This window comes from Bos indicus, chromosome 10 (genome assembly GCF_029378745.1).
Source record: "Bos indicus isolate NIAB-ARS_2022 breed Sahiwal x Tharparkar chromosome 10, NIAB-ARS_B.indTharparkar_mat_pri_1.0, whole genome shotgun sequence".
Classification (NCBI taxonomy): Eukaryota; Metazoa; Chordata; class Mammalia; order Artiodactyla; family Bovidae; genus Bos; species Bos indicus.
The window spans coordinates 37948571-37974195 of record NC_091769.1 but is presented as its reverse complement, the minus strand read 5'-3'; the positions used below and the strand labels follow the sequence as shown (position 1 = coordinate 37974195).

General features: G+C 38.9%; 1 protein-coding gene across 12 annotated transcripts in view; it reads left to right on the top strand.

Annotated features, from left to right (window-relative positions):
• TTBK2 (tau tubulin kinase 2) overlaps positions 1-25500 on the top strand; it is a 137199-nt gene extending 111699 nt beyond the window's left edge. For 11 of the 12 annotated variants that reach the window (XM_070797374.1, XM_019968613.2, XM_070797373.1 and 8 more), the window contains 5 exons: positions 1225-1441; positions 3755-3966; positions 5706-6294; positions 14615-15885; positions 18393-25223. In XM_070797374.1, coding sequence (XP_070653475.1) covers positions 1225-1441; positions 3755-3966; positions 5706-6294; positions 14615-15885; positions 18393-18855 — 2752 coding nt within the window. In that variant the 3' untranslated portion in view covers positions 18856-25223. Of the gene's footprint in view, positions 1-1224; positions 1442-3754; positions 3967-5705; positions 6295-14614; positions 15886-18392; positions 25224-25286 lie in introns of those variants that run through there. The other variant, XM_070797370.1, reaches the window with a different exon arrangement.
• The last annotated feature ends 125 nt before the right edge of the window (positions 25501-25625 follow it).

Sequence of the window (25625 nt, the reverse complement as noted above, 5' to 3'; positions counted from 1 at the left end):
AGCTGGTAACTAAGGGCCAGATGAGTATTTGTGGGCTCTGCTGTCTGTCACCACCACCACTGCCTCTGTCGTGCTAAGGTAGTATAGCCAGTGTGTAAACAAATGAGCATGCCCATGTGCCACACATAGTATTACACAAGTAGATGAACAGATTTGGCTCATAGGCCCTAATGTGCCGACTCCTACCTTATATTATGGGAAAGGGCATGAAAAGGATGTTCAGTCTCATTACTTGTCTTGACATCTATCCAATTCTTCCGTGTATCTTCTTAATGTTTACCCCTAATCTGCTTCTATAATTTATACCTTGCCTGCAAACACAGGCCGTGTGCTCCTGTCACATATATCTTTCTTATTCTCACAGCATGACATATTTATAACACTTGGGCCTTTAGAGTGGTTCACTGAGAAGACATCTGTTTTCCCACTCATAATTGTGTGCGTCAATATAATCTGCTGAAGGCATTTTTTTTCCTACTTTTAGACATTGCAGATCCCTCTTAAGAAAAGGTTTTGCTGTGTGCTAAATGTTATGTTCAGTCAGCAATATTAAAAAAACAAATAAACTATAGTCTATAAAGTAGAACATACTAGTTATAGAACATCAGACCCAGCAGGGGCCTGATCACTTACTGAGTTATTAACTGAGAACAAGAAAAGCCCTTCGTGGGCCAGAAGTCTTGGGGAGTGATGACCAACTATGTAAATTGGACATGAAATTACTTTGAAAGAATATATGGACAAATGCCAATTAATACTTTCTAGTTTGTTCCTGGTCAGTTCATACAGAACCATATGACCTGTATAGTCAGAAAATTTCTTGTTTCCCCTTGAAGGCAAGAATCATAACACAATATTTTTCTGTTTATAGTTTTTGTTATTCGCTAAGAAAAATAGGTTAAGAATAGAATATATTAAAATTCACAAAGAGTCAATAGAAAATAAATGTTTTTAAAGTGATTGCTAACTTAGAGAGTTATTGTATCAGAATTTGTGTTTTTAAATCAGCTTGAAAGTTCTGTTGATCAAAATGCTGTTTATTTTGTAGAATTGGCATGCCCTAAGTTTCTGAGGTTTTTGTTTTCTTCTATTTTCTTAATTATGTATAGACTTCATCATTTAAATCTAGAAACAAAATGTAGGATAGTCCCATAGTAATTTTTGATTCTGGTGTTTTTAAACTTTTGCGCTTTTTTCTTTCTTTTTTTCATTTATCACTTTCAGAATTGCCAACGCCACTCCCATCCCAGGAGACATGCTTCGAGAAAATACAGATGAGGTGTTTCCAGATGAACAGCTTAGTGATGGAGAAAATGGCATCCCTGTTGGTGTGTCACCAGATAAAGTACCCGGGTCCCTGGGACACCCTCGTCCCCAGGAGAAGGATGTCTGGGAAGAGATGGATACCAACAGGAATAAGATAAAGCTTGGGATTTGTAAGGTGCATATTTCTTGCATAGGAAATGATATGTATCTCTGTCTCATTTTTCTCCTATTGGTTTAGCAGAGTATCATGATTCTCAATTTTGAATAAGTAGAACACTCTGTTGCTAGTTATTTGTATATTAATGATTGCAGTATTTTTGGTTAGTTTTGCCCATAGCATTCAGGTGTGGACATTAAAAAATCTTCATCTTATATTTTGTGGAAAATGAAGGTAGTTTTAAAAAAATAACCAGAGGCGGAGTCTAAAAGAAGATACATCTGTAGAACAGAATTTAATGGTCTTTCCAAATAAAACGGCAAGACTCTGGCCCTCTTCCATAGTGGAGACTAATGGAGGTCTAAGTGTTCATTCTGAAAACGGTCTCAAATGGAGGAGAGGAAATGAGGATTGGAAGTGGAAAGCATCAAATTGGTCATGAACTGGCAAAGTGCATTTTGAATAAGTAACATGATTTTTTCTTCATTAGAACTGGAAGCAGGTGAACTTCCCTGGTAGCTCAGACAGTAAAGCGTCTGCCTACAATGCGGGAGACCCGGGTTCGATCCCTGGGTCAGGAAGATCCACTGGAGAAGGAAATGGCAACCCACTCCAGCATTCATGCCTGGAAAACCCCATGGACTGAGGAGCCCATGGTAGGCTACAGTCCATGGTGGGCTACAGTCCATGGGGTCACAAAGAGTCAGACATGACTGAGCGACTTCACTTTCACTTTTTCACTTTCCACTTGTAAGTATGGGGAGAGATATAGATTTCTGCATTAAATGATTTTTAGTATACTATCTTGGGGTAGATTGTCTTTAAATTTCTCTTCAGTTTTACTGTTTCTGGTCATTTCTATTTTCATGGACAATAAGATGAAGATAAATGGGATTGAGGGACAGTGAATTACAAATAAGTTAGTTTTTGGTACGTCCTCTTTTTATGATTTCGTTGGGAAGGAGGTTAACATTTATGGGTGTAAAATGAGACTCCTGGCTGATATCTGTTAACAAGATTGATAGAAAGTTGGCTAGTCATTCTTGGTGAATGGGAAATACAGCCTAAAAAGAATCTTAGTGATCACTTCTAAGGAGCTTGGCCTATCTTTGGACAATACATACAATATTTTCAAACTATATAATTTTTAAAAAGTAGCAGAATATGAGAGTTATTTGCAGAAACGTTCTCTGCGTTGATGTGACGTGCTCCCCTGTGTGTCTGGCTGTTGGTTAGAACTTTCTGGACTATTGAAAGTGAAAATTAAGTCACTCAGTCATGTCCAACTCTTTGCAACCCTGTGGACTGTATGTAGCCCATCAGGCTCCTCCATCCATGGGATTTTCCAGGCAAGAATACTGGAGTGGGTTGCCATTTCCTTCTCCATTCTGGACTAGTAGTAATCAGGAATAAGTAGTGAAAAGTAGTCAGGAAGTTGGTGTCAGATTTTTGTAGTGTCACCTCTGTCTGTCTTTATAGTACCAGAAGCAAACTCCTCTTTTCTTTTTGTCTGTTTGGCTTGTGGAAATTTTAGTTGCCCAGTCTTGGATTGAACCTGGACCCAAGGCAGTGAAAGCTCTGAGTCCTAGCCACAGGACCACCAGGGAATTCCTGGGAGCAAACTGTTCTTTTTTCTCTTTCTTTAACTCATGTTGTTTTTTTTTGTTTTGTTTTGTTTTTTAAATTGAAGTATAATTGATTTATAATGTGTTAATTTCTGCGGTACAGCAAAGTGATTCAGTTCTGCATGTGTATATATATATATATTAGTTTTAAAATATCCTTCACCATTATGGTTTATGATAGGATACTGAATATAGTTCTCTGCGCTGTGCGGTAGGGCCTTGTTGTTTATCCATTCCGTACATAATAGTTTGCATCTACTAACCCCACTTTACCACTCCACCTCTTCCCCTACCCCCTCCCCCTGGCAACCATGAGTCTGTTCTCCATGTGAGTCTTTCTGTTTCATAGATAAGTTGATGTGCGTCATATTTCAGATTTCACATAAAAGTGATATCATACAGCATCTGTCTTCTCTATCTGACTTGCTTCACTTAGTATAATAATCTTTAGGTCCATCCATGTTGCTACAAATGACATTATTTCACCAAAATATAAAACACTAAAATACTGAATCTGAGAATAAATTTAGAAAACTTATTTAGTAAAGGGTTAATAGTCTAATAGTAATGAATTAAACTGGCCAAAATACCCTAATCTTCTGAAAAATACATCTCAAACACTTGTTTATATTGAAAGACTTCAATGATTCCTACCATGTATAGTGACTAGAATGTTTTTCATGGTTTTCTTTAATGTTTTGCCTAGGCTGCTACTGAAGAGGAAAACAGCCATGGTCAAGCAAATGGTATTCTGAATGCTCCAAGCCTTGGTTCCCCAATTCGTGTCCGCTCAGAGATTACTCAGCCAGACAGAGATGTTCCGTTGGTGCGAAAGTTACGTTCTATCCACAGCTTTGAGCTGGAGAAACGCCTGGCGTTGGAACCAAAGCCAGATACTGACAAGTTTCTTGAGACCTGGTATAAAATGATTTTTCTTTTTTCAAAGCAACTAAAATACTATTGTTATTATTAATTTCTATTATGTAAAATTTTTCAAATAAGGAGTTCTTGCATTTTTGTAATGCTGATTTGATAAAGGTGCCATCATCATCCATGTTTTTTAGTTAACATTCTCATTCTTAATGTGACTCTCTTTCTAATATTGTTCCCAGTCCTGTAACATAGAGCCTTTGGCCATGGGAGCTGGTAACTTCCTAAGACTAGGTAGGAATTAAATGAACATTTTGAAGTGACTTTGTTTGGAAGGTAATCTCTCTTATTGGAATGGAGGAGTGTAAGTTAGAGAGGGCCTAGGAAAGATGGCAATAGGCAAGAAGGTGGAAGAGTACATGAAGCAGGGGGAAAAGTAATATATATACAAGTGATAGGCAGTTCAATTCAATGAAAGCCTTCTATGAATAAATGCTATAGGAAAAAGAGAAAGAGATGTGATTGTTTATCGTTCTACCTAGACAAAAGGAAAGATGGAACTTTGGAGAGGTATATACATAGGTAACCACTGTTTGTAGTTCATGGTTATAAGGCCCATTATCTCCATTTGTGATTTAAAAAAAAACTGAAACAAAACTTGGAAAAGAACTTCAGATATATTTTTGAGTTATAGAAGGCTTTAATAATAGTAACATCCTTCAATATATCCCTGGTGACTACTATCAGTAATGAAACATGAGTTAGAAGTACCATGTATTTGACTAACATAGTACTTATGGTGTCTGAAGACAGTTCAGCCACTTCTGGACTAGTCTAGTCTGGCTTCCACCTAAGCAGTACTTCATAGCTGTGTATTCTTCACGTGGTACTCATTCATTCTCACAGCTAGGTGATGTAAGCTTGTGTCTACGGTGATGCGATCAAAAGGATGTGTTGAGGCAGTGTTTAACATTTTCAGTTGTTCATGAGATTGGGAATAAAAATAAAAGTGTAATAGGGATAAAAGCTTAGTTTGGGAAAGAATTAGTCTGACAAAAGAATGGAACTAAAAGAGGGTCCATGCTGAGGGAAGAGCTGAGAGACAAGACAGAGTTGAGAACAGAAGTACTCTGAGAAAATGAACTCAAGCCAAAACCTGGAATGAGTTGGGAACAGTGGAAGGAAGTGAAGCACCTAATTACAAAGGAGAGGAACAGGGTATTGCTTCAGCTGCTTCCCTGCAGGTAAGAGCAGTTCTCAGAAGCCAGTGCAGCCAAATACCACCCGTCTCATTGTTGCCTAGCCCTGTCTTTGGAGGAGTTTATATGGATGAATATGTATTTATATACCTCTCTGAAGACAAAACAAGTTCAGAAGGTATTTGCCTCATGCATATTGGCGTCCTCATTTCCTTTTTTTAGGGCCTCTGCTGAGGCAAAAGCCCATGGTAAGTTTTCCCACAGTCCCTCAGAGCAGACAGAAGAGGGCAGTGTGATTGCCTTGGCAAAGCAAAGATGAAATGGATCACACAAGTCACCCTAGTTAACCTGGTTAAGATTCTCCTGCCTGGCAACAGGAGAGTCATCTTCCTCCCATGGGCTCTGTCTTCCAAAACAGGATTATGACAGGTGGGGAAGAGCATTATTAGCTTGTGAAATGTTCCTAATGCTTTATCCGTATTGTTTTCTTTCATCTATTGGTAAATATTAGTTCTGTATAGAGCATATAGGTTATATAGTAAGTATTTTCCCTAGGACAAGTAAGTAACTTGTACTCATTTTCTTAAGCTTGGAGAAAATGCAGAAAGATCCCAGTGCAGGAAAAGAATCTACTCTCCCTGCTCTGCTTCATAAGCCTTGTGTTCCAGCTGTGTCCCGTGCAGACCACATCTGGCACTATGATGAAGAATATCTTCCGGATGCTTCCAAGCCTGCCTCGGTCAACACTCCTGAGCAGGCAGACGGTGGTGGCAGCAATGGATTTGTAGCCGTTAACTTGAGCTCCTGCAAGCAGGAGGTTGATTCCAAAGAATGGGTGATTGTGGACAAGGAACAGGACCTTCAGGACTTTAGGACAAATGAGGCTTTAGGCCCTAAAACAACTGGAAGCCCTTCTGATGAGGAGCCCGAAGTCCTCCAAGTCTTAGAGGAGTCGCCTCAAGATGAAAAGCTCCAACTGGGTCCTTGGGCAGAAAATGATCATTTAAAGAAGGAAACCTCAGGTGTGGTCTTTGTGCTTTCTGGGGAATGCCCTGCCACGGCTGCTTCAGAGCAATATATAGATAGGCTAGAATTCCAGGCTGGAGCTGCTAGTCAGTTTATCACAGTGACACCCACAAGTCCAATGGAGGCACAAGCGGAAGGACCCCTTACAGCGGTAAGTTATTTGCTCCTGTCATTTTTCTGTCATCCACTCAAGGTGCTGTTAACACAGGATATATCAACTAAGATTTCTCAGTGGAGGCCTAAGTTTGGCACATGGGTATAAGGGAATGGGGCTTCCCTGATAGCTCAGTTGGTAAAGAACTCGCCTGCAATGCAGGGAGACCCCAGTTCAATTCCTGAGTCAGGAAGATCCACTGGAGAAGGGATAGGCTACCCACTCCAGTATTATTGGGCTTCCAGCTTGTGGCTTCCATACTTGTGGCTCAGCTGGTAAAGAATCTGCCTGCATTGCGGGAGACCTGGATTCGATCCCTGGGTTGGGAAGACCCCCCTGGAGAAGGGAGAGGCTACCCATGCTAGTATTCTGGCCTGGAGAATTCCATGAACTGTATAGTCCATGGGGTGGCAAAGTGTGGGACACAGCTGAGCAACTTTCAGTTTCACTGTAAGGGAATGATGTCTGGGCTAAGTTCTGTAGTTAATCTCCCAATGTGAAATTTCTCAAGTGTTTTCTAGCAGGATAAACAACCTAATATGTGAAATGTCATTATAACCTAATTTCAGAATAACATAATTAGACCCTTAGAAGTATCTATGTGTGTATATATAATAATGATTTTTTAAAATTTGTAATTTTAGAAATTTTTATATTTTATATGAAAGATGGCATATATTTAACCATTCATGGTTTATACTTTATACTGTACACTGTTACTAGGTATCATTTTTTGTTTCTTCTACATAACATTCACCCAGAAATTCCTCATATTTTACATGCCTTTTAAACGTGGTTTTCCTACCTTTTTTCCACATTTAATTTTTATTTTGATAGTTCTCCACCTTTAATGTCCATTGTTCCCAAAATAGAGTCCCAGCCTCACTTCCATAGCTTCTGCTTCAGGAGGTCTGGGAGAGTGAGAACCCAGGAATCTGCATTTTAACAAGCAGTTGAAGATAATTCTGATACAGGCCTTCAAAGGAACATTTTGAGGAAACTCTACTCTTTGCACTAAGTCTGGGCATTTAGATGGGGATACCTGTTACCCTGTTCTTATCAGTAAGCATTGGTGCCCTCTGACTACGTGAGACCCACAAAAGCTAGATCCAGAGGCAGTAAGGAACTGTATGCAAATCTTAGGCCAGAGCAGGTATATCTGCTTCTGTCTTAATGGCAGACATATTAAATAGGGAATACTACCAGCTAGTCTCTCTAGATCTTTTGTAGCTTTGTTTATATGCTCTAGCTTAGATAGTATGATAAAACACACTTTACCATTCTATGTGAATATTTTAAATTATGACATATCCTGATGGGAAACAGTTTATATCTTTTTCATTCAAGCTTGCTTGTTTGTTATGATAATGTGAAAGGAAAATGTCATGGTATCTTACAATATGTAAGAGCTGTGAAAATAGGCAAGGCAGAGTTTATCTGTGTTACAAGTATAGCTAGAATATTAACTGATGAGAACTTCAGCTCTTTTTAATTCTGTTTCTTAGCACAGATTTATGAACTTTGTTTAGGGCTTTCCTTATCCATACACATGAAACCACTAGTTATCACATAGCATGTATAAAATTTTTAGATAATATATTTTGAAAGATGGATAAATTTGCTAGATTGAAAAGAAATTGGTTTGGGGTTGTTTTTGGAAATTAGGTTTTTTCCCCATCAGGGTAAATGATGATGAAGTTGAACACACTACTAATCATTTCTAAAAAGATGCTGAACAACATAGATTTACAGGGGGCAAAATAAGACTTAACCTTTGGTTTATAGGAGAGATATTACATTATGTTTTGATTAACAAATGGAGAGGCAAAATTAAGCTGGCATAAATGAACAAGTATAGAGAAGGAAACTAAAATAACTGCTCTGAAAAAGGTCTGACTACTGGACCAGAATGGCATTGATTGTAGGAAAGAAGGTGACCGGTTTCACGTGGTATTGGGTAATCACTGTTGGTAGGGAGAAGTTGCACTTGGGTCTTAATGTGGAAATGGAGGGGTTTTTCCTTACAGAATATTGTGGCAGATTGTACCACATGATCTCTTGGTTCTAGATAGTCCTTTAGAAAGACAATGCTTCATTTTACTTTGCAAACAGTATAAATGTGACTGGAGAATAATAATACCACCTGCTAAGTCACTTCAGTCGTGTCCGACTCAATGTGACCCCATAGCGGGCAGCCCACCCAGCTCCCCCGTCCCCGGGATTCTCCAGGCAAGAACACCAGAGTGGGTTGTCAATTCCTTCTCCAGTGCATGAAAGTGAAAAGTGAAAGTGAAGTCACTCAGTTGTGTCCAACTCTTAGCGACCCCATGGACTACAGCACACCAGGCTCCTCCGTCCATGGGATTTTCCAGGCAAGAGTATTGGAGTGGGGTGCCATTGCCTTCTCATAATACCACCTATATGTTACCTATTTCTATGTAACAAAGTACCCCAAATTTAGCTCAGTTGTGTCTGACCCTTTGCAACTCCATGGACTGTAGCACTCCAGGTTCTTCTGTCCATGGAATTTTCCAGGCGAGAATACTGTTTAAACAGTAGTTGTTATTTCACACTTTTTCTGAGGGTTGGGAGTACAGGTCTGTTACTCTGTTAGGTCTGGCTCAGGGTTTTTCATGAGGTTGCTACCAAGCTCTTAGACAGGAAAATCATCTATGGTTTGACTGGGCTGGGAAGATCCACTTCCAAGGCCATCCACGTAGCTGTTTGCAGGCCTCAGTTCCTCACTGAGTGTTGGCCAGAGGCTTCAGTTCTTCAGCACTCAGGCTTTCCATACTTAACATGGCAGCTGGCTTTTTCAGTGAGTGAGGAGAGAGAGACAGAGATGGGGGAGGCTTGGTGGTAGAGAGAACACCCTCCACCAAGGTAGAAGCCACACTGTCTTTTATAACCTAATCTCAGAAGGGGCAATCATCTTGCTGCCATATTCTATTAGTCACACAGACCAACCTTTCCTTATATCAGGGGACTGTAATATACTGAAGAACTTTACTCATTGACTTTTTTCTCAGACGTTGAGAAGAAGAAAGAAGGGGTTGGGGGTGTAAAATAATGCACAGGGAGGGAGCAGGACAAGAAGAGTCACATAATATTTTTGTAATCTGTCTGTCTGTCAGCATCTATTAAGAGGATTACTCTTGACTGTGTTACAGGAATTACTAATACCAGTACTAGGAGATTCAGGTCAGCAGTTGATTACATTGCCTTAATTCTGTTCTTTTCAGTCCTTCAATTTATTAAGTGTCTGCTAAGTTCCAGGTTTTATGCTATAGCTTAGGGATAAACAATTGGAGAAGGCAATGGCACCCCACTCCAGTACTCTTGCCTGGAGAACTCCATGGACGCAGGAGCCTGGTAGGCTGCAGTCCATGATTGTGGTGGAGCCGTGTACACAAATGACGATATAGATAAATCTGCCTAGGACAGGAGCGTGCAATGTTGGGTGTTTTAATTGTCTCTTATTTTCTGATTTTATTTACCATTGTTGTATGATCACTATGTTGCATCTGACTATTTGCGACCCTATGGACTGCAGCACACCAGGCTTCCCTGAGTGTCTCCCAGAGTTTGTTCAAACTTCTGTCCACTGAGTCAGTGATACCATCCAAGCATCTCATCCTCTGTTGCCCTGTTCTCCTCTTGCCCTCAGTCTTTCCCAGAATCAGGGTCTTTACCACGGTGAAGATACATTACTTTCAAAAACAAGAGAGCTTTGAAGGATACATTTGCTGGAAGGAGATGCAGGGGTATCAAGCAAAGATCGCAGAGTGTACAAAGGCACAGAGGCTTGAAACACCAAAATTCAGAGTATTTAAATAAGTAAGCCAGAATGGTAGGGCAAAGGAAGGAAGCTGAAGATGAGCTGCACAAGTAAGGTGATAAAGGATGTTGGCCTGCCCTGCTGAGGTATATGGGTTGCAGGACAGGAAACTGCCAGGTTTGAGTGAGGGGAGTAACATGGTCTTTGCGAGCCATGTAGAGAGAATGGCTGGGGCAGCAGCCAGTGAGGAGGCTTTGCAAATAGGAGGGCTTGCATTGTGAATTGTGAAAATCTCAATGAAGACGTGAGAGATGGTTCGGTCATGCAGCTTACCTGAAATAGTAGCTTCGTGTGACTTTTCCAGTGTCCACTGAATATTTGGAGCCCTTGTACACCTAGAGTGACTATATTAAAGCTCACAGAGTTACTCAGAGTTTCCACTGAAAAGTGAATGAGCCATGTAATATGTTGATAGATGTAGACTTTAATAGTATGGAAAGGTAAAAACTTTTTGGATTGATTGCCACCTGGTTGATTGCTTACCAGGTGGCTCTAGTGGTAAAGAACTGCCAATGCAGGAGACATAAGAGATACAGGTTCAGGCCCTCGGTCGGGAAGATCCCCTGGAGGAGGACATGGCAGCCAACTCCAGTATTCTTACCTGGAGAATCCCATGGACAGAGGAGCCTGGTGGGCTACAGTCCATGGGGTTGCAGAGTCAGACAGAGTTGAAATGGAGTTTGTGGGAGTTGAATGCATGTGCATTAACTAGGGAGTAACTAAGTGTCCTCTGACTATGGATTTCTATTTTTGATCTGGAAATTTGGATCATTATAAGTACAGAAAAATTTTGTTTCTATGAGTTTACATCTCTAGAACTATTTATATGTGTGTGTATATATATATATATATATACACACACACACATATATATACACATGATACATTATATGTATTATATGTATATAACTATATTATATATATATATATATACACACACACATATATATGATAGTGTAATTTAATCTATGAACAGTCAGAAAAGACTAAAGACTGGTTGGACCAATTTGGGGAGTAAAAAAAGCCCATTTGTGAATTGTTCAAATGAAAGATTGGACTGTCACTTAGGAGACTTCATGGAAGGAGCCCAGGCATCCAGTGTTGATTTACTCATATGTTCAACCTTTACTGAGCATCTGCTGTGTGTCCGGTACAGTGCTAGGGGTCAAGAATTCAAAGCCCAGTGAGTCTCCTCACTATTTAAGTATGATAGATGAGGTGATAGAAACCTATAGGTTGTGGAAGTTGGGGAGGGTTGGACTCTATTTATCCTGAAAGTGTCTTCCAATGACACTTTCAGGGGCTTAAAAACTATTAAATCCTGTAGCCATGTGTGTGATACATAATTATAGGCCAGCCAAGAAATACTTATTTCAGTCTGTCTTTTCTGGGACTTCTAAAAAAACTTTTACTCATAGTTTTTGGCACTTGTGTAAAGTATTATATATAAAGATGCTTTAAAGAAAAGAAGTCTACAGTGAGATTTGAATAGCCCAAAGAAATTTGAATGGTTAAAATTTAATTTCTTTGATAGACCTGGAATTTGTTCCTATAACTCAGTTATTCTTCCTATAGTAGGAACCCATAAATTACTACCTCTGTCTCTTCTAAATTATTTGTTAGGAAAACAATAAAATATAGATATTTCGTATATACCACATTGCTTTCATTTGGAAGAGAGACTATTTGGTATGGATGTTGAATTTACCACAGTTTTTATTATCTTAATAGCATTACTATCCTTGAATGAGAGGAAAGGAAAAGGATAATTTGTAAGTTAAAGTGCAAAGAGTTGATTTGCAGTTTGTCTCTTGCTGTGTGGCCAGTTCTAAACATCAGGTAACTGTAAAATAATGAGGCTACTTTATCTGAACTAAAAAGTAGTGAGACTGATACTAGTCACACTCAGGACTAGGCATTAATAAAAATAAGAAAATATGAAAGAAATGGAAAAGACTGAGGTCATTTTCTAGTTTTGTAGAAAGGTGTATTGATACAATTAAAGAACAGAAGAAAGGAAATGTTTGAATTCATGCCTTAATGAAATGTTTGTGAATTAGAGAAGTAAACCTTAAAAGAGACATATGGCTTACTGGCAGATCGTTAATTTAGCCTGTTTGTAGAATGTCCTGAGTATAGGAATTGCTTTTGTCTCTTTATAGTCTAATGTTAAGGAAGCTGTTTTCATCTATACTTAGAATTAGCTTTCTTTATTTCTGCCTGCGGCTATTGATCTTTGGTTTTGCTCATCTTAATGTTTTGTGGATTTTTTGGTTTTATTTTTCAGACTCAGTTTCCAAGACTTCATTTAAGAGTGTGTAGCACAAGTCAGTAGGCTTTCCCTTTGAAAGAAGGACTTTCAAAATCCTAGAATCCTGTCCCTGACGTTTTTTTTTTTTTACTGTTTTTCTTCATTTGTGAAATTTGTGTTAGTAGAAGTACTCAATTAAAATACCAAGCAGGTATGAAATGGAATCAGTAAAAATGATTTTAGGAATATTTTATAAATTAAAGTGCTATATAAATATTATATGACAGTAATTTATGCAGTTTATCATAATTGCCCAGAATCTTTACAAGAAAATTAATTCTTCTGTCTGGTGGTTCATATATCTTTTCTGTGTACAAGATTATCACCTCTTTTGTCGCACCACACATATATATACATATGTCCTGAATTCAGATGAATTAAGCTCAGAAGTACATTGATTCCCTAACTTCAATCCTAGAAGACCAATGGAATGTTACTTTTGTAAATAATGCTGATTTCATTTTGGCTAATGTACTTGAAATTACATATAATAATGAAAAGACTTGGTTTATTTTGAATGTAAATATAGTCATCTCCCTAGTTATTTGGTATTTAATACCATTTCATATCTGCTTTTCTTATCACCATCACTCTCGGGTCTTAAAAAGTAATTTTGAAGAGTAACTATAAATTTTAGTTTCAAAATCATTTTTAAAAATATTAGCAATTTGCTATCTGCCTCTAGTGTAATGAAAGAGAGGTGCAGTGTAAGGTGACTTCTGAAGGGCGACAGCACCAACAGCGCTTGCTGCCTCTTTCCCAAGGTCATTGCAGGTGTGGGCTTATCATGAGAATTCATGTCTGAACTCAGCCTGTCTTGATTAATCAACCTGACAGAGCCTAGCAGGACACTGTTTCCATTTAGGAGCTATTCAGGCCATTAGTAAGGTGTTTTCTCCCTGGGCTGGGCTTAGGGCAAGCTTTGCACGTTCTTAAACCTAACAGTATTCCTGACACACAGAGAAACAGATCTAAACAACTCATCTGACTCCGGCCAAATGGATTTCTTAAGTGTCATTGGACTAGAGGTGGGGTCTAAGTGAAATCTCTCATGACAGCTCCAAATTCATTTCACTTTGATTTCAGAGCAATTTCCTTCATTTTATTAGAGCTTAATGGGCTTCATTAAATGATCTGAATTACTTTCTCAAAAAGGTTTTTTTCTTACCAGTTTATGTAGTTGACATTCTCTGCCTCCTTACACATTTTAATAAATGTGAAGATGTAGGTGTCCTTAAGAAAGGACATTCTTACTAAATATTGAAACTTATTCATATAGAATTGAAATGATGGATGGTAGAATTTCATTTATCATAAACTTGACCTTAAGAAAAATTAAATAAGATACAAAATATTAGTAACATCTTCATGTTTGCTTATAGGAAAATATCAGTAATATTGATTGGCAGAATTTATGGGTACAATAAATGCATGTAAATTTGGAGTTTTTCAACTTAAAATAATTTTTCCCTGTGATCCTGTATCTGGATTCTGGCAGGAAATAGCTGGGACACTCAAAGGGACTTGGAGAAAATTTAATGAATTTTCTGAAAATTTAATGAAAGGACCTTTTTACAGATGTGTGGGTAGAGTTTGAGAGAGCCAACGGAAACAGAAATAGAGGGAGCTATTCAGTTTTCTGAGTCCTGAAAGAGAAGGAAGAGGGCAGTTAGCAGAACCTAGAAAGAGTCATATCTATAGGAGAGGGGGCCCTATAAAAGAAGCAGTGGCCAGGAGTGTTAGAATGTACCACCAAAGCTGCAGTCCCTCAGGAGGAAGCCAGGAGAAGAAACATCCAGATCTTTCTCTCCTCCAGTTCTCTGATCCTCTGTTGGTGCTGCCCATTGGGCAAACACAACCAGAAATCAGAAGACAAGGGAGCCTGGGCAGTGCAGGCACTAGAAATCACTCTTCAGAGCACAGAGCAGGCTGAAGAAAAGGCAGAGATGAGCTTAGAGGAAGGCTGCTCTGCACAGTTTCCGAGCAGGGGAGCATGACTACCATGCATTTGTATTCAGAATTATTTACCTGAAGCATGAGTTGGGCAAATGCAGTTGGGATCTGTGTTCCTCTTAGAAAAATTAGAATTTGAGCTGTCAGATCTCAACTCATGGATCATTTATAATTCCACATGATTGCATTTAACTTTTGTTCTCCTCTATCTCCAGATTACAATTCCAAGACCTTCCGTGGCATCTACACAGTCAACTTCAGGAAGTTTTCATTATGGTCAGCAGCCAGAAAAGAAAGACCTTCATACCATTGAGCCCACTGTGGAACTTTACTCTCCAAGGGAGAACTTCTCTGGCTTGGTCGTGATAGAGGGCGAACCTCCTAGTGGAGGAAGCAGAACAGACTTGGGGCTTCAGATAGATCATATTGGTCATGACATGTTACCCAATATTAGAGAGTATGACAGATCCCAAGACGTGGGACCAAAAGACCTTCCTGACCATAACAGACTGGCTATGAGAGAATTTGAGGGCCTCCCTAGGGGATTGGAAGAGAAAAGCATTGCTTTAGGGTCAGATAATGAAGATGAGAAATTAAGTAAAGGGCAGCATTATATTGAGATCTCCCCTCTCCCAGGAGACTTGGTAACAATGGAAAGGGATCACTCAGCTACTACTGAACCTCTTGATGTGACAAAGATGCAGACTTTTAGTGTGGTGCCAAATCAAGACAAAAATCATGAGATAATGAAGCTTCTGGCAGTTGGATCTTCAGAAGTATCTCCACGAGTTATTGACCCATATGTTGAAGAGCAGATAGGCCAGGTGGCAGCAATGCAAAAAAGTAAGATATCTGAGGATGACATCAAGGGTGAAGACTTGCCCAATCATTCTGGAGACCTCTCTACTTTTTTGCACCAAGAGGGTAAGAGAGAGAAAATTGCCCCTAGAAAAGGAGAGCTATTTAATCCTGTTTCAGAGAGTGAACACTGTCCCCCATCCCGGAAGGATGTGGTTAGGTCATCCTTTGTAACTAGACACAGCCGAATCCCTGTTCTAGCACAAGAGATAGACTCAACTTTTGACTCATCCTCTCCAGTCTCTGCAAAAGAAAAGCTCCTCCAAAAGAAAGCTTGCCAGCCAGACCTCGTCAAGCTCCTGGTGGAGAAAAGGCAACTCAGGTCTCTCCTTGGGGACCTCTCAAGTGCCTCTGATAAACTGCTAGAGGAGAGATTAGCCACTGTTCCTGCTCCCTTTTCCGAGGAGGAAGTCTTCACCCCCTTTTCCAGACTGGCTGCAGACTCACACCTGAGCAGGTCAGCCGAAGACAACTTTCTGGCACCCATCATCTCCCAGTCCAGAAAGAGCAAAATTCCAAGACCAGTTTCATGGGTCAACACAGATCAAGTCAATAGCTCAACTCCATCTCAGTTCTTGCCTCGGCCACCACCCGGAAAACCACCCATGAGGCCTGGAGTAGAAGCCAGGTAATGCTGTGTCCTCTCCTTTGTTAAGTGTGCAGCATGATTTCTGTGTCTGCTTGATTATGTCAAAGGTTTCATTTCTTCATTGCCTGCTTCTGATCACCTACTTCCCTCCCTGTCTTTCCCAAGCCATACAGCACAGTGTAGTTGAAGTGTTCAGTTTGATTTCAGTTAATTCTTAGCTCTTCCACTTTCTAGTAGTACGAACCCAAATTTCCTTATCTGAAAGATGGGTAAAACATTTGCTTAATTGTTTTGGGAGGAGGAAATCTGGTAGCATATGTCAAGAACTTTTATTAGCATGTGACAAAGCTTCTCTTCCCCAGTCCATTTTAACAAGATAGTTGGTAATTTTCTAGTTTTGTCTAATCGGAATCCCGTTACAACAGATGTCATTATGATGTCAAGTTCTAGGGAAGAATACTTGTCTATAATTTGATGAATGGATCTTGGTAACAGTTATATTTACCTGATGATAATGAATTAAATAAAATCCTATAGGGAGTTTCCCTACATCTGATGATATATACAACCATACATAATAAAGATATTGCCTTAATATTTACTGTATGGTATGCTTGTTTATTGAAATATTCTTATTTGTAGTTGACCAGGGAGTGATTTTATTTTGAAGAGGGGAAAATAATTGGGAAGTAAGAAACCAATTAAGAGTACTTTCCTTGGAGCCATTACTCACTTTTCACAAAGTAGAATGGTCTAAACCCTTGGAGAAGAAAGTGAAAGGATAGTCTTTTAACAAAAGCAAAGTGAACATCAAAATAAATTTACATGAAAATTATAGCCTGTTTTAGATAACACAATAGGCCTCCATCTGTTACAAAGATTTCTGAAGTATATTAAAGTGAGGTTCTATCTGTATCATTACTCAGCAGAAGTTGTTATCCTTTCCTAAAGTAAGTTCAGTTTTGACTTGCCTTAGGGTTTCTTTCGGGTTCGAAGGTAAACATTGGACTTGAAATGACCATGGAACTAAACTTGAACAGGAAAAACGCTGATGAATAAACAGCAGTCATTTAGCTGAGACATTTTAAAAAGATGATTCCATGAACAGTATTCACACATCCCCCGCTTCTCTTTTGCTCGGTGTCTATGCTTAATAGAGATAGTATATCTATGGCTTAAGCTCTTTGGACTGCAGCTCAAGACCAAATCTTAATTATCATCTACTATTTAGAACTTTGCATCTGCCTTAGAAGTAAGAACTTCGTAACTTGATAACAAAGCCAAACATGTGGCATTGTGTCAGATACTACACAGCTGACCAGCCTGAAACTCAGGGAATTCAGTGGGAACTCAGCTTTCCCACACAGGTCCTGGCACAGAGGCATTGTCTTACTCCATTCTTCTAGTTTTACTATAAGATCCATGAAGTTAGGCTTAACCAGAATGAATTCCCGTCATTTGTCAGTATAGGTAGATGATGGGGAAGAAAGAGGAGAGAAAATTTAGAGGGGAAAAAAAAAAAAAAAAACAGTAACTTGTTCTGACCCACGATGGTGATGTGGCTATACATGTCCCCTGCATCCTGAGGTGCCAGTACAAGTTGGAAGTTTTTCTTCTGGTTCCTTCTGTAAGGAGTGGCATGTCAGCAGTTTGAGGTTTAAATTCTTATACTGAATGGATTTTAGATAGGCCAAGACAGAAAGACATTTAGGGAAGAGGAGACACTGCTATTCATATGAATATTTTCTATATTTGGAATTCTGGGCCCAAGCTTGGTTGCCAGTAAGAGAGGCAGTCAGTCCCCAAACCCAGCTCTCCTGAATCACAGGCTATTGTGAGGGGCAGAAACTGAGGCCCAGAGAAACCAGTGACTACTCTTTTCTTTTGGAAATTATTAAAGAAGTTGAAATATATTTTTATCTGCAGTTCCTGCTGCTGGTGAGTACAGTTGGTGTTGAAGGCATATTGTAGAGTTTAATGTTTGCATAAGTGCATGTAGAATCCCTGTCCTAGAAGCCTAAATAAAATAGTTTACTCTCTCTCATGTGCTAACATGCTAGAGACATTTCATGAAGTGAATCCTGAAATGGGAAGAGCTAACGTGCTCTAAGAGGAAGGGGACCAACAGCATGTAGTGCTTCTGGATGGCCGACATCAGTTCAGTCCTTTACGGCGCTTGACTGCTCAGTAACCTTGTGAGATAGATGATATTCGCATTCAAAGCTGGGAGAGCTTAAGTAACTTGTCCAGGGTTATACAGCTGATACATGGAAGAGTAACTCTGCGTCCTCTGTTTCCTGATTTGGACTCACATCATACATATTACATATTGGAGAAGGAAATGGCAACCCACTCCAGTATTCTTGCCTGGAGAATCCCATGGACAAAGGAGCCTGGTGGGCTACCGTCCATGGGGTCACAAAGAGTCGGACACGACTGAGCGATTAACACACACACACATACATATTATGACTGGGGACATTGTGACTTTCTAGTCTCAACTGAAGTGAATTAAAATGAAACTAATTATTCTCTGTTCTTTTAAGGCTCCGCAGATATAAAGTCCTAGGGAGTAGCAATTCTGACTCAGACCTTTTCTCCCGCCTGGCCCAAATTCTTCAAAATGGATCTCAGAAGCCCCGGAGCACTACGCAGTGCAAGAGTCCAGGAACCCCTCACAATCCAAAAACACCACCCAAGAGTCCAGTTGTCCCTCGCAGGAGTCCCAGTGCCTCTCCTCGAAGCTCTTCCTTGCCTCGCACATCCAGTTCCTCACCATCTCGGGCTGGACGGCCCCACCATGACCAGAGGAGTTCATCCCCACATCTGGGGAGAAGCAAGTCACCTCCCAGCCACTCGGGATCTTCCTCCTCCAGGAGGTCCTGCCAACAGGAGCATTGCAAACCCAGCAAGAATGGCCTGAAAGGATCCGGCAGCTTCCACCACCACTCAGCCAGCACTAAAGCCCCCCCAGGGAAGAGTAAGTCAGCCAGTAAACTCAGCAGATAGGAGCTGGGCCGCAGCCCTCTGAAAGGTGTGCGATCTTCCTCCTAAATCTGATGCATGTGTGTCCCTGTACTGTCTATTTAAAAAAGAAAAAAATCAGTGTTGATCTTCTCTCACAAAAGAAAGTAACATGATAAATTATTTATAAGAAGATACAAATATAAGAAATTACCTAAGGCAGGCAGCAAGCAGATCAGGAATCAGTGTCTTTGCATAGGAAGGGGCCATCCAGCAAAATTGAAGGGGGTGAAACTGGTTAAATGAGCTCTCAGTTTTTAGATGCCTTCCAAACAGAAATGTTGAAGGTAGGTGGTAGATTGGAATTTTAAGGGGTATGGCCTGCTTTTTTTTAAGGCTCTACTCAAAGATCATATAGTAAAAGTGAAACTTCTAGTATTTGCTTTCCAAACTTCCCAACCTTGGAGAGTCAGATTTTAAGTCCAGCATGAAGAGTATGTGAGAAGTGTGTGCTGGGGAGCCAGTGCTTGGATACATGGGCTGGTGAGTTTATCTAATGTATTGAGAGTTCACACCCTGACTTTGCGTCATTCCTAGTACCCTCCTTGGATTTCACAGTTTTTAAAGTTAGTGTTTGCACCTGATCCAGTCTCTCTTATTTTAACACATTCTAATATGCTTTTAGCAGCACATGCTAAGAATTTAAAATCCAATTATTTTTAACCTCCTAATATTTATCTTTGGAGCAACAGTTCTTAGTATATTTTTATTGTGAAAAATAACTGTTGAAACTTAGGTAAAGGAAGGAAAAGTCTAAATAGAACTACTTTGCAGGCTTTAGTGCTTTAGGGAGAGGGACAGAGTATAGAGTAATACTCTCTGAGATAGAAGAACCCTCTCCCCTCTGTTAGTTTCCTCCTTGTGGAAGGAAAACTGACCAGAGTAGCAGACCTTGCTTCCTTAAATATTCTAGGTACCAGCTCTTTCTACTGTTAACCTCCAAGACAATACAGGAAAGTACATCGCTGTGGAATGTGACTTTGTGCTTTTAGAGCTTTAGAAAGAAACATAGGAAGAAATTAGGTACGATGAGGCTTAAAATTATCAAACTTTGTATTTTATATGTTTAGCCAATAAGGAATGAGTACCTGAGGAAATAAATTTAGGGTCAGTATTTATCTTTTAAGGTTTTATTACCTGCTTCTCCTGTGTTTTAGTTTGAATATTTGGGCTTCTTGACCTGATTTACACGTAATCTTAATTTATAAAGCTGTAAGGAGGATCATATTTGTTCTGATCTCACTCTTTGCTAAGAGGAATCAATCAAAGTTAAATTAGACTAGATTTTTTAAATGAGCTCTTTTATACTTTGTAGTTTTTGTGTTGTAAAGACCTCATTAAGGTCAGGTAAATTGGTCTGCTTGCTGTTGAAATCTGCCTTCTAGCAAACATCTGTGCTTTTGCTTTGACCTTGTGTTTGCTGCCAAACCTAATATGGTTGAATTGGAAAACAGAAAAAGAAAGATATTTCCTCACCAGGTGAACATACTCTAATGCTGCATCAAAGCTGCCCTGAAGCTGCACTGACTGAACTTTTCTTGTTCTCTTTATCTGTGTCGAGCTTTTTGAAAAAAACAAACAAAAAACTCAAAACACTATTGAGGCATATATGGTCTCCCATAAGAAATGTAGCATAATGTGGCATCTTAATTTCTCTCCAGTTTCAAGACTACAGAGGAATGCAGTAGATAAGACATATTTGCTGTTTAACTAAAGCAACTGTAATATTGGAAGACCAATCCTTCTGTATTATATTGTATAATAGTTGCTAAAACACTACTTGCATGTCTTCATGGTAAATTATATAAATATTTATAAATATATAGAGAAACATATGCTTATATAAACTCATTCTTTCTCATTCTCCATTTGTAATTTCAAGATCACAGATGGTGAGATTACTTTTTATTGTGTGCCTCGTGTACACTTGGGCCTTGCCTATCTTCATTTCTGAAAATCTGTTCTTGGCATGTGACACTTCAGATCCTTTTTGCCTTCCTTGTATATAGTGCAAAGGTTGGCAGTCTTTAACAGGCCAAGATAGGTTATTTAATTTTCATTTTTAAAAAATTTTAATAGGGGAAAAAGTACTAGAACAGCTTGTAATACTGATTCAGAGGTTTGTCATGTTAATCACATAATTCTCTCCTATGGTTAGAGTGGATAACCTGGGTTGATAATCATGGGTCTACTATAAATAGATTTTTTTTTTAATCTCTTAAAAAATTACCATTCTGCTTTCCTCTTTTCATCTCACTTTGTCAGGGGCAGGGTGGAGGTAAGAAGTAATCTGTAATTAAGAAATTATCTTGTTTTTCCTGTTGTATTAGCAAAATTGTGCTAAAAGTAGCCAGCTTTAAATCCTGACCCCTCTAATCAGAAATGTGCTTGTGGTAACTATTTGAAAAACTGATGAGGCTGCAAACAGTATGAAGTATGCTATTTCACTTCTTACGGGCACGTCTCTGCTAGTTAAACCTGATAGTGATGACAACATGGCAGCTGAATGTTTTCTCTCTCTCTTGAGTCCTTCCGTTTTTCTCCCAACTTTTCCACTGTGTTGCCCCTTTTTCTAAATGGCACTGACAAACTCAAGATCCAGAGAGAAAACTTTGCTGTGTAAGAATGTTTTATTTTGCACATAGAGAAAAAGAGTTAACCAAAGATATTTCTGCTTGGATACTTTCAAAAAAGATTAATTATATCTCATGTACTAATATATCCACTTAAAAGGACTGTCTTGTATAGAGATTTACTCTGCTTTTTAAAAAAAAAAAAAAAAAAAAACCTCTATGGTTTTAGATGTCTTGGGCCAAAAAGAGAAGTTGGCAGCCCTGAGCAAAGCACTTTTGGCACAAGGGTTTTTGTTTTTATTTCTGTATGATACAGAAAATGAATTGGGTTTTGTTGTTATTGTTCTTTTTAAATTTATTATTTTTTTTAGTGGTGGCATATTTCACACTTCAGTGACATAGGTCATCCAAGTAATTCTGAAACAGTTTGGTTATTCTAAAATGAGGGACTTGGCTATTCTTTAAAGTCAAGCCAAACTATATTAAGAGTAGTATGGGGAAAAAGTTAAAATTACCTTTTGAAAACCAAGTGCCTCCTAGATTCTCCTATCACAACAAAATGGTTAGTTACCTTGTCACACTTGCCCTTACCCTCCCTTGTCCAGTCTCTGGAATTACTTGGGTGGAGCAGAAGATGAAATTAGCCATAGCTCAGTCTCTTTAGGTAGCTTACTCCTAAATTATGCTGCCAAATCTCCAGGGTGTATAGATTGTTTGAAATATTAAAATTCCACACAGCAGTCTTTTGCACAGCTTAAAGGCATTTAACTCTAACGTATAGTGAACAAAGAATGAAAATTGGGTCATAGCAAATTTAACTGTAAAGCACAGATTATAAACACGCTTGAATGGTGAGTCTTAAATAGACACTGTTACTCTCAGCTGTGGTGTGCAAGCCGGCCTTGCTGACAGCAGCATAGTTACATTCTGGTTTTTAAGTTGCATGTTGTGAAGTGAAACTTATTTTTTAAGTTGCCAAGTTAATCAAGTCCTAAATAACTAGCAAAATGGTAATTGAGACCCACTGTTGCCATTATCCACTCTGTATTTGCTTTTGAAACACTAAACAAATCTCAGCTGCTTACGAATCCAGTGGACTAGGGTGCAGTGTCTCTCTGTGTCACTCTTAGCCACTACAGGAACTTGAGGTTCTTCTGTAATCATCAGAGATTCCTTCCAGGCCACAGATTTTTATGTGAATGTTTCTATGGTTATATTTAATTGACAAAGGAAAATGTTGGTGCATGTTTTATAAACCCAGACACAGATAGTTAAAACCATAACTAGTTTTTATATATCCAATAGCTTTGAATTAAAAACAGATGCTTCTTCCCTCAAGAGCAGAGGATTCTTTGTTCTAGGAACTACATTCTTAATCTAACATTAGAATTGGTGATAGGAGAAAAAGGATCTAGAATTCAGAATTTAGTGGCTTAAGGGAAAAATGCATCTTACTTTGGCTACTTGAAAACACATTTATTTGTAGATAAGTCTAGATTTAGCCTTGAAGGTCAGAATTTTCACATTTTAAAACTTTTTCATTCCTGATATTAAAGCGTGACATATGTCAGGGAACTATTTCTTTTGTCATGTTTATGTGTTTTGGAATGAAGTTGTATGCATTCATTGTTTTAAAATCTGCCCATTTCTGTTTATATGTATTTACCACACATGTGTTGGGACTTTGCCTAAAGGAGAGAGATTTCAGCACCTGTATCACTGAGGAGATAGAATGGTTGATGACAACTGTGTTTAATTTTCTTGAGTTTGGTACTATAGACAGTTGTTTGCAGAACATCATCTGTGTTCTAACAAAGTATTCAGGATTAAGGCATGTAACCACTGTGGTAGTCCTCACATGTCAATATTTACCCAAGTTCAGGAATCACAGGTGCATATTTAGACCTTAACTTAGAGATGGGAACAAGAGGCAGTTCTAATCCACAGACATACAGAAAGAGTAGTTCATGGGAAACCCCAGGTGGTTGTTAGGACGTCCCACTTCATCCAGTGGGATGAACTCTGGTATAGAATTCAAGGATGTGGGAGTAGTGTGGAAACATATCATTGGATATTCTCCAGAGTTTGGCTGTCTCTCTGGAATCATGAGAAATTTAAGCCAGTTAGACTCAGGATACTGCAGAATCTCTTGCCAGCACTGCTAGGGAGAACTGCAGGCAATAAATGGGGAATTCATATAGTTCTTAGGTAACTCCAGCAAATGGGACAAGGATCCCCCTATTGATTTAAAGGGAAATTTGGATGCTACACACCTCAAATTCTTGAAATTATATTCTTGACCCATCAGTATATTTTCTAGTTCAGTTGTGGTTATCTGTTCCAAATTTTAAAACTAACATAAGCTTGATGTTTAATTACTTCCCTTAAGCAGATCCAAGAATCAGAGTATGTGACAAGATCAAAGTCACCTTGACCTGATCCACAATCTTAAAACACTAAAGAGCCAAGTAAAAACCTTTACTCAGTAATGATTTGATGATTATTTCCATAGATTTTGCTGGATTCTTGGTCTTAAGGAGACATGTAAAGGAGGTGAAGCCTTTTTCTTCATTGCCCTGTGAAACTTTAACAGGATCTGCCTCTTTAATTGAAGTGACAGTATGGATGCTCTGGGTCAGGGATTCTGGGTTCCTTGACTGAGAGAATGGGATTCCATGAGGCAGACCTTTGAGCCCATGTGACTATAGAACTTGCTGACATAATTTTACACACTAATGATAGGAAATTTTCTCTTTCTTTTCAGTAGTTTAATATTGTTTCATGTTGTGTACATAAGTGTTCACTCACCAAGTTAAAAACACTGGGTAAATCTAATTTTTATATAGACTACCCCTGCCATATATTCCTCCCCCCCCACCCCTTAAAATATACAGTTCAAATCCTTAAAAATTCCTATATGGAACTTCAGCATCCCTGGGGTCTGTCTGGGTGTTCTTCTCATCCACAAGGGATAAACAAACCTACCAGAGTATATTTTAGGGATCAACACAGGGAAGGGAAAGCCCTTGGGATTTTTTTCTTTTTAAACTATTCATCAGTTAGATAAATTAGTTCACTAATTCAGAAATACAAATAGAGGAAGCTAAAGGAAATACAACGTGTACCACTGGGGCTCTGAAATTGGATTGTGTGAACTTGTGAACTGAGTAACGAAAAAAACAGATGACCCAGGCTCACGCTTCCTCACTGCTCATGCACAGTTCCTGGTTCCCCTCCTGACTCCTTTCCTAAAATAACCAAGTGCTGATGTCATTGGGTCATTTACTTACAAGTTTACAGCTTTTAGGAAAAAAGAGAGAGTTGAGAAGCACCTAATTTTGAATTAGATGTAAATCTTGAAAGTTTCTAACTACTGGCATCTTTTAAATCAGATGGAACCACAAACCAGAAGAATTCACTCATCGAGTAAGACAAGTTAGAGTAATTTAACAGTTCCATAGTTTTCTCCCTTTTTTCTCTTCATGAAATCACTGATGAGAAACTGCTCTTTGAAATACCTCCAAAGGTATTGTATTGTATCCCTTTCCCCTCCAAGCAGCCCTCTTTATGCATTTTTGCTCAGGCAACCAAGGACATAGAGTATTGGCAGAAACATGAGTGCTTTTGTATAGGCCATCTGTACATAAAAGTGTAATTATTTATTTAATTTTCCCATTTGTATCATATTAAAGCTTTGTACAGTGTTTTAAGTTCTGTTTTAAAATTATTTTGTATTTTATTTTTATAATCTAGTAATAAAATATTCATTCCGCATGCAAACTCTAGTTCTATTTGTGTGATGGTTTGGATTTCAGAGGTGAGAAATATTTTTCTAATTTAAAGGTTATTGAATGCACCGGAGGTCACAGGATCAACAGGGAGCAGAAAGTGTTCTATAAATGCAGTACCACATCCAGAAGTGACCTAGAAAAAGAAGCGCTGGAATAGAAACTAGGTATTCAATTTCCCCTGCAGACAACAACCAGGGTTCAGAGATGTGAGGAGAGGGTTCCCCATGTAATAAAACTGAAAGTGTTAAAAGCTCTGTTTCAACCCATCATTGTATCGCTGTTGGGAGGTATTTTTCCCTTCTCTGCAGGAAACGTCCCTGTATCACTGGAGTGATTTCTGCTTTCCAGCATCCCCTCTTTTTCCTTGTCCTTTGAACCAAGGGACCTCTCA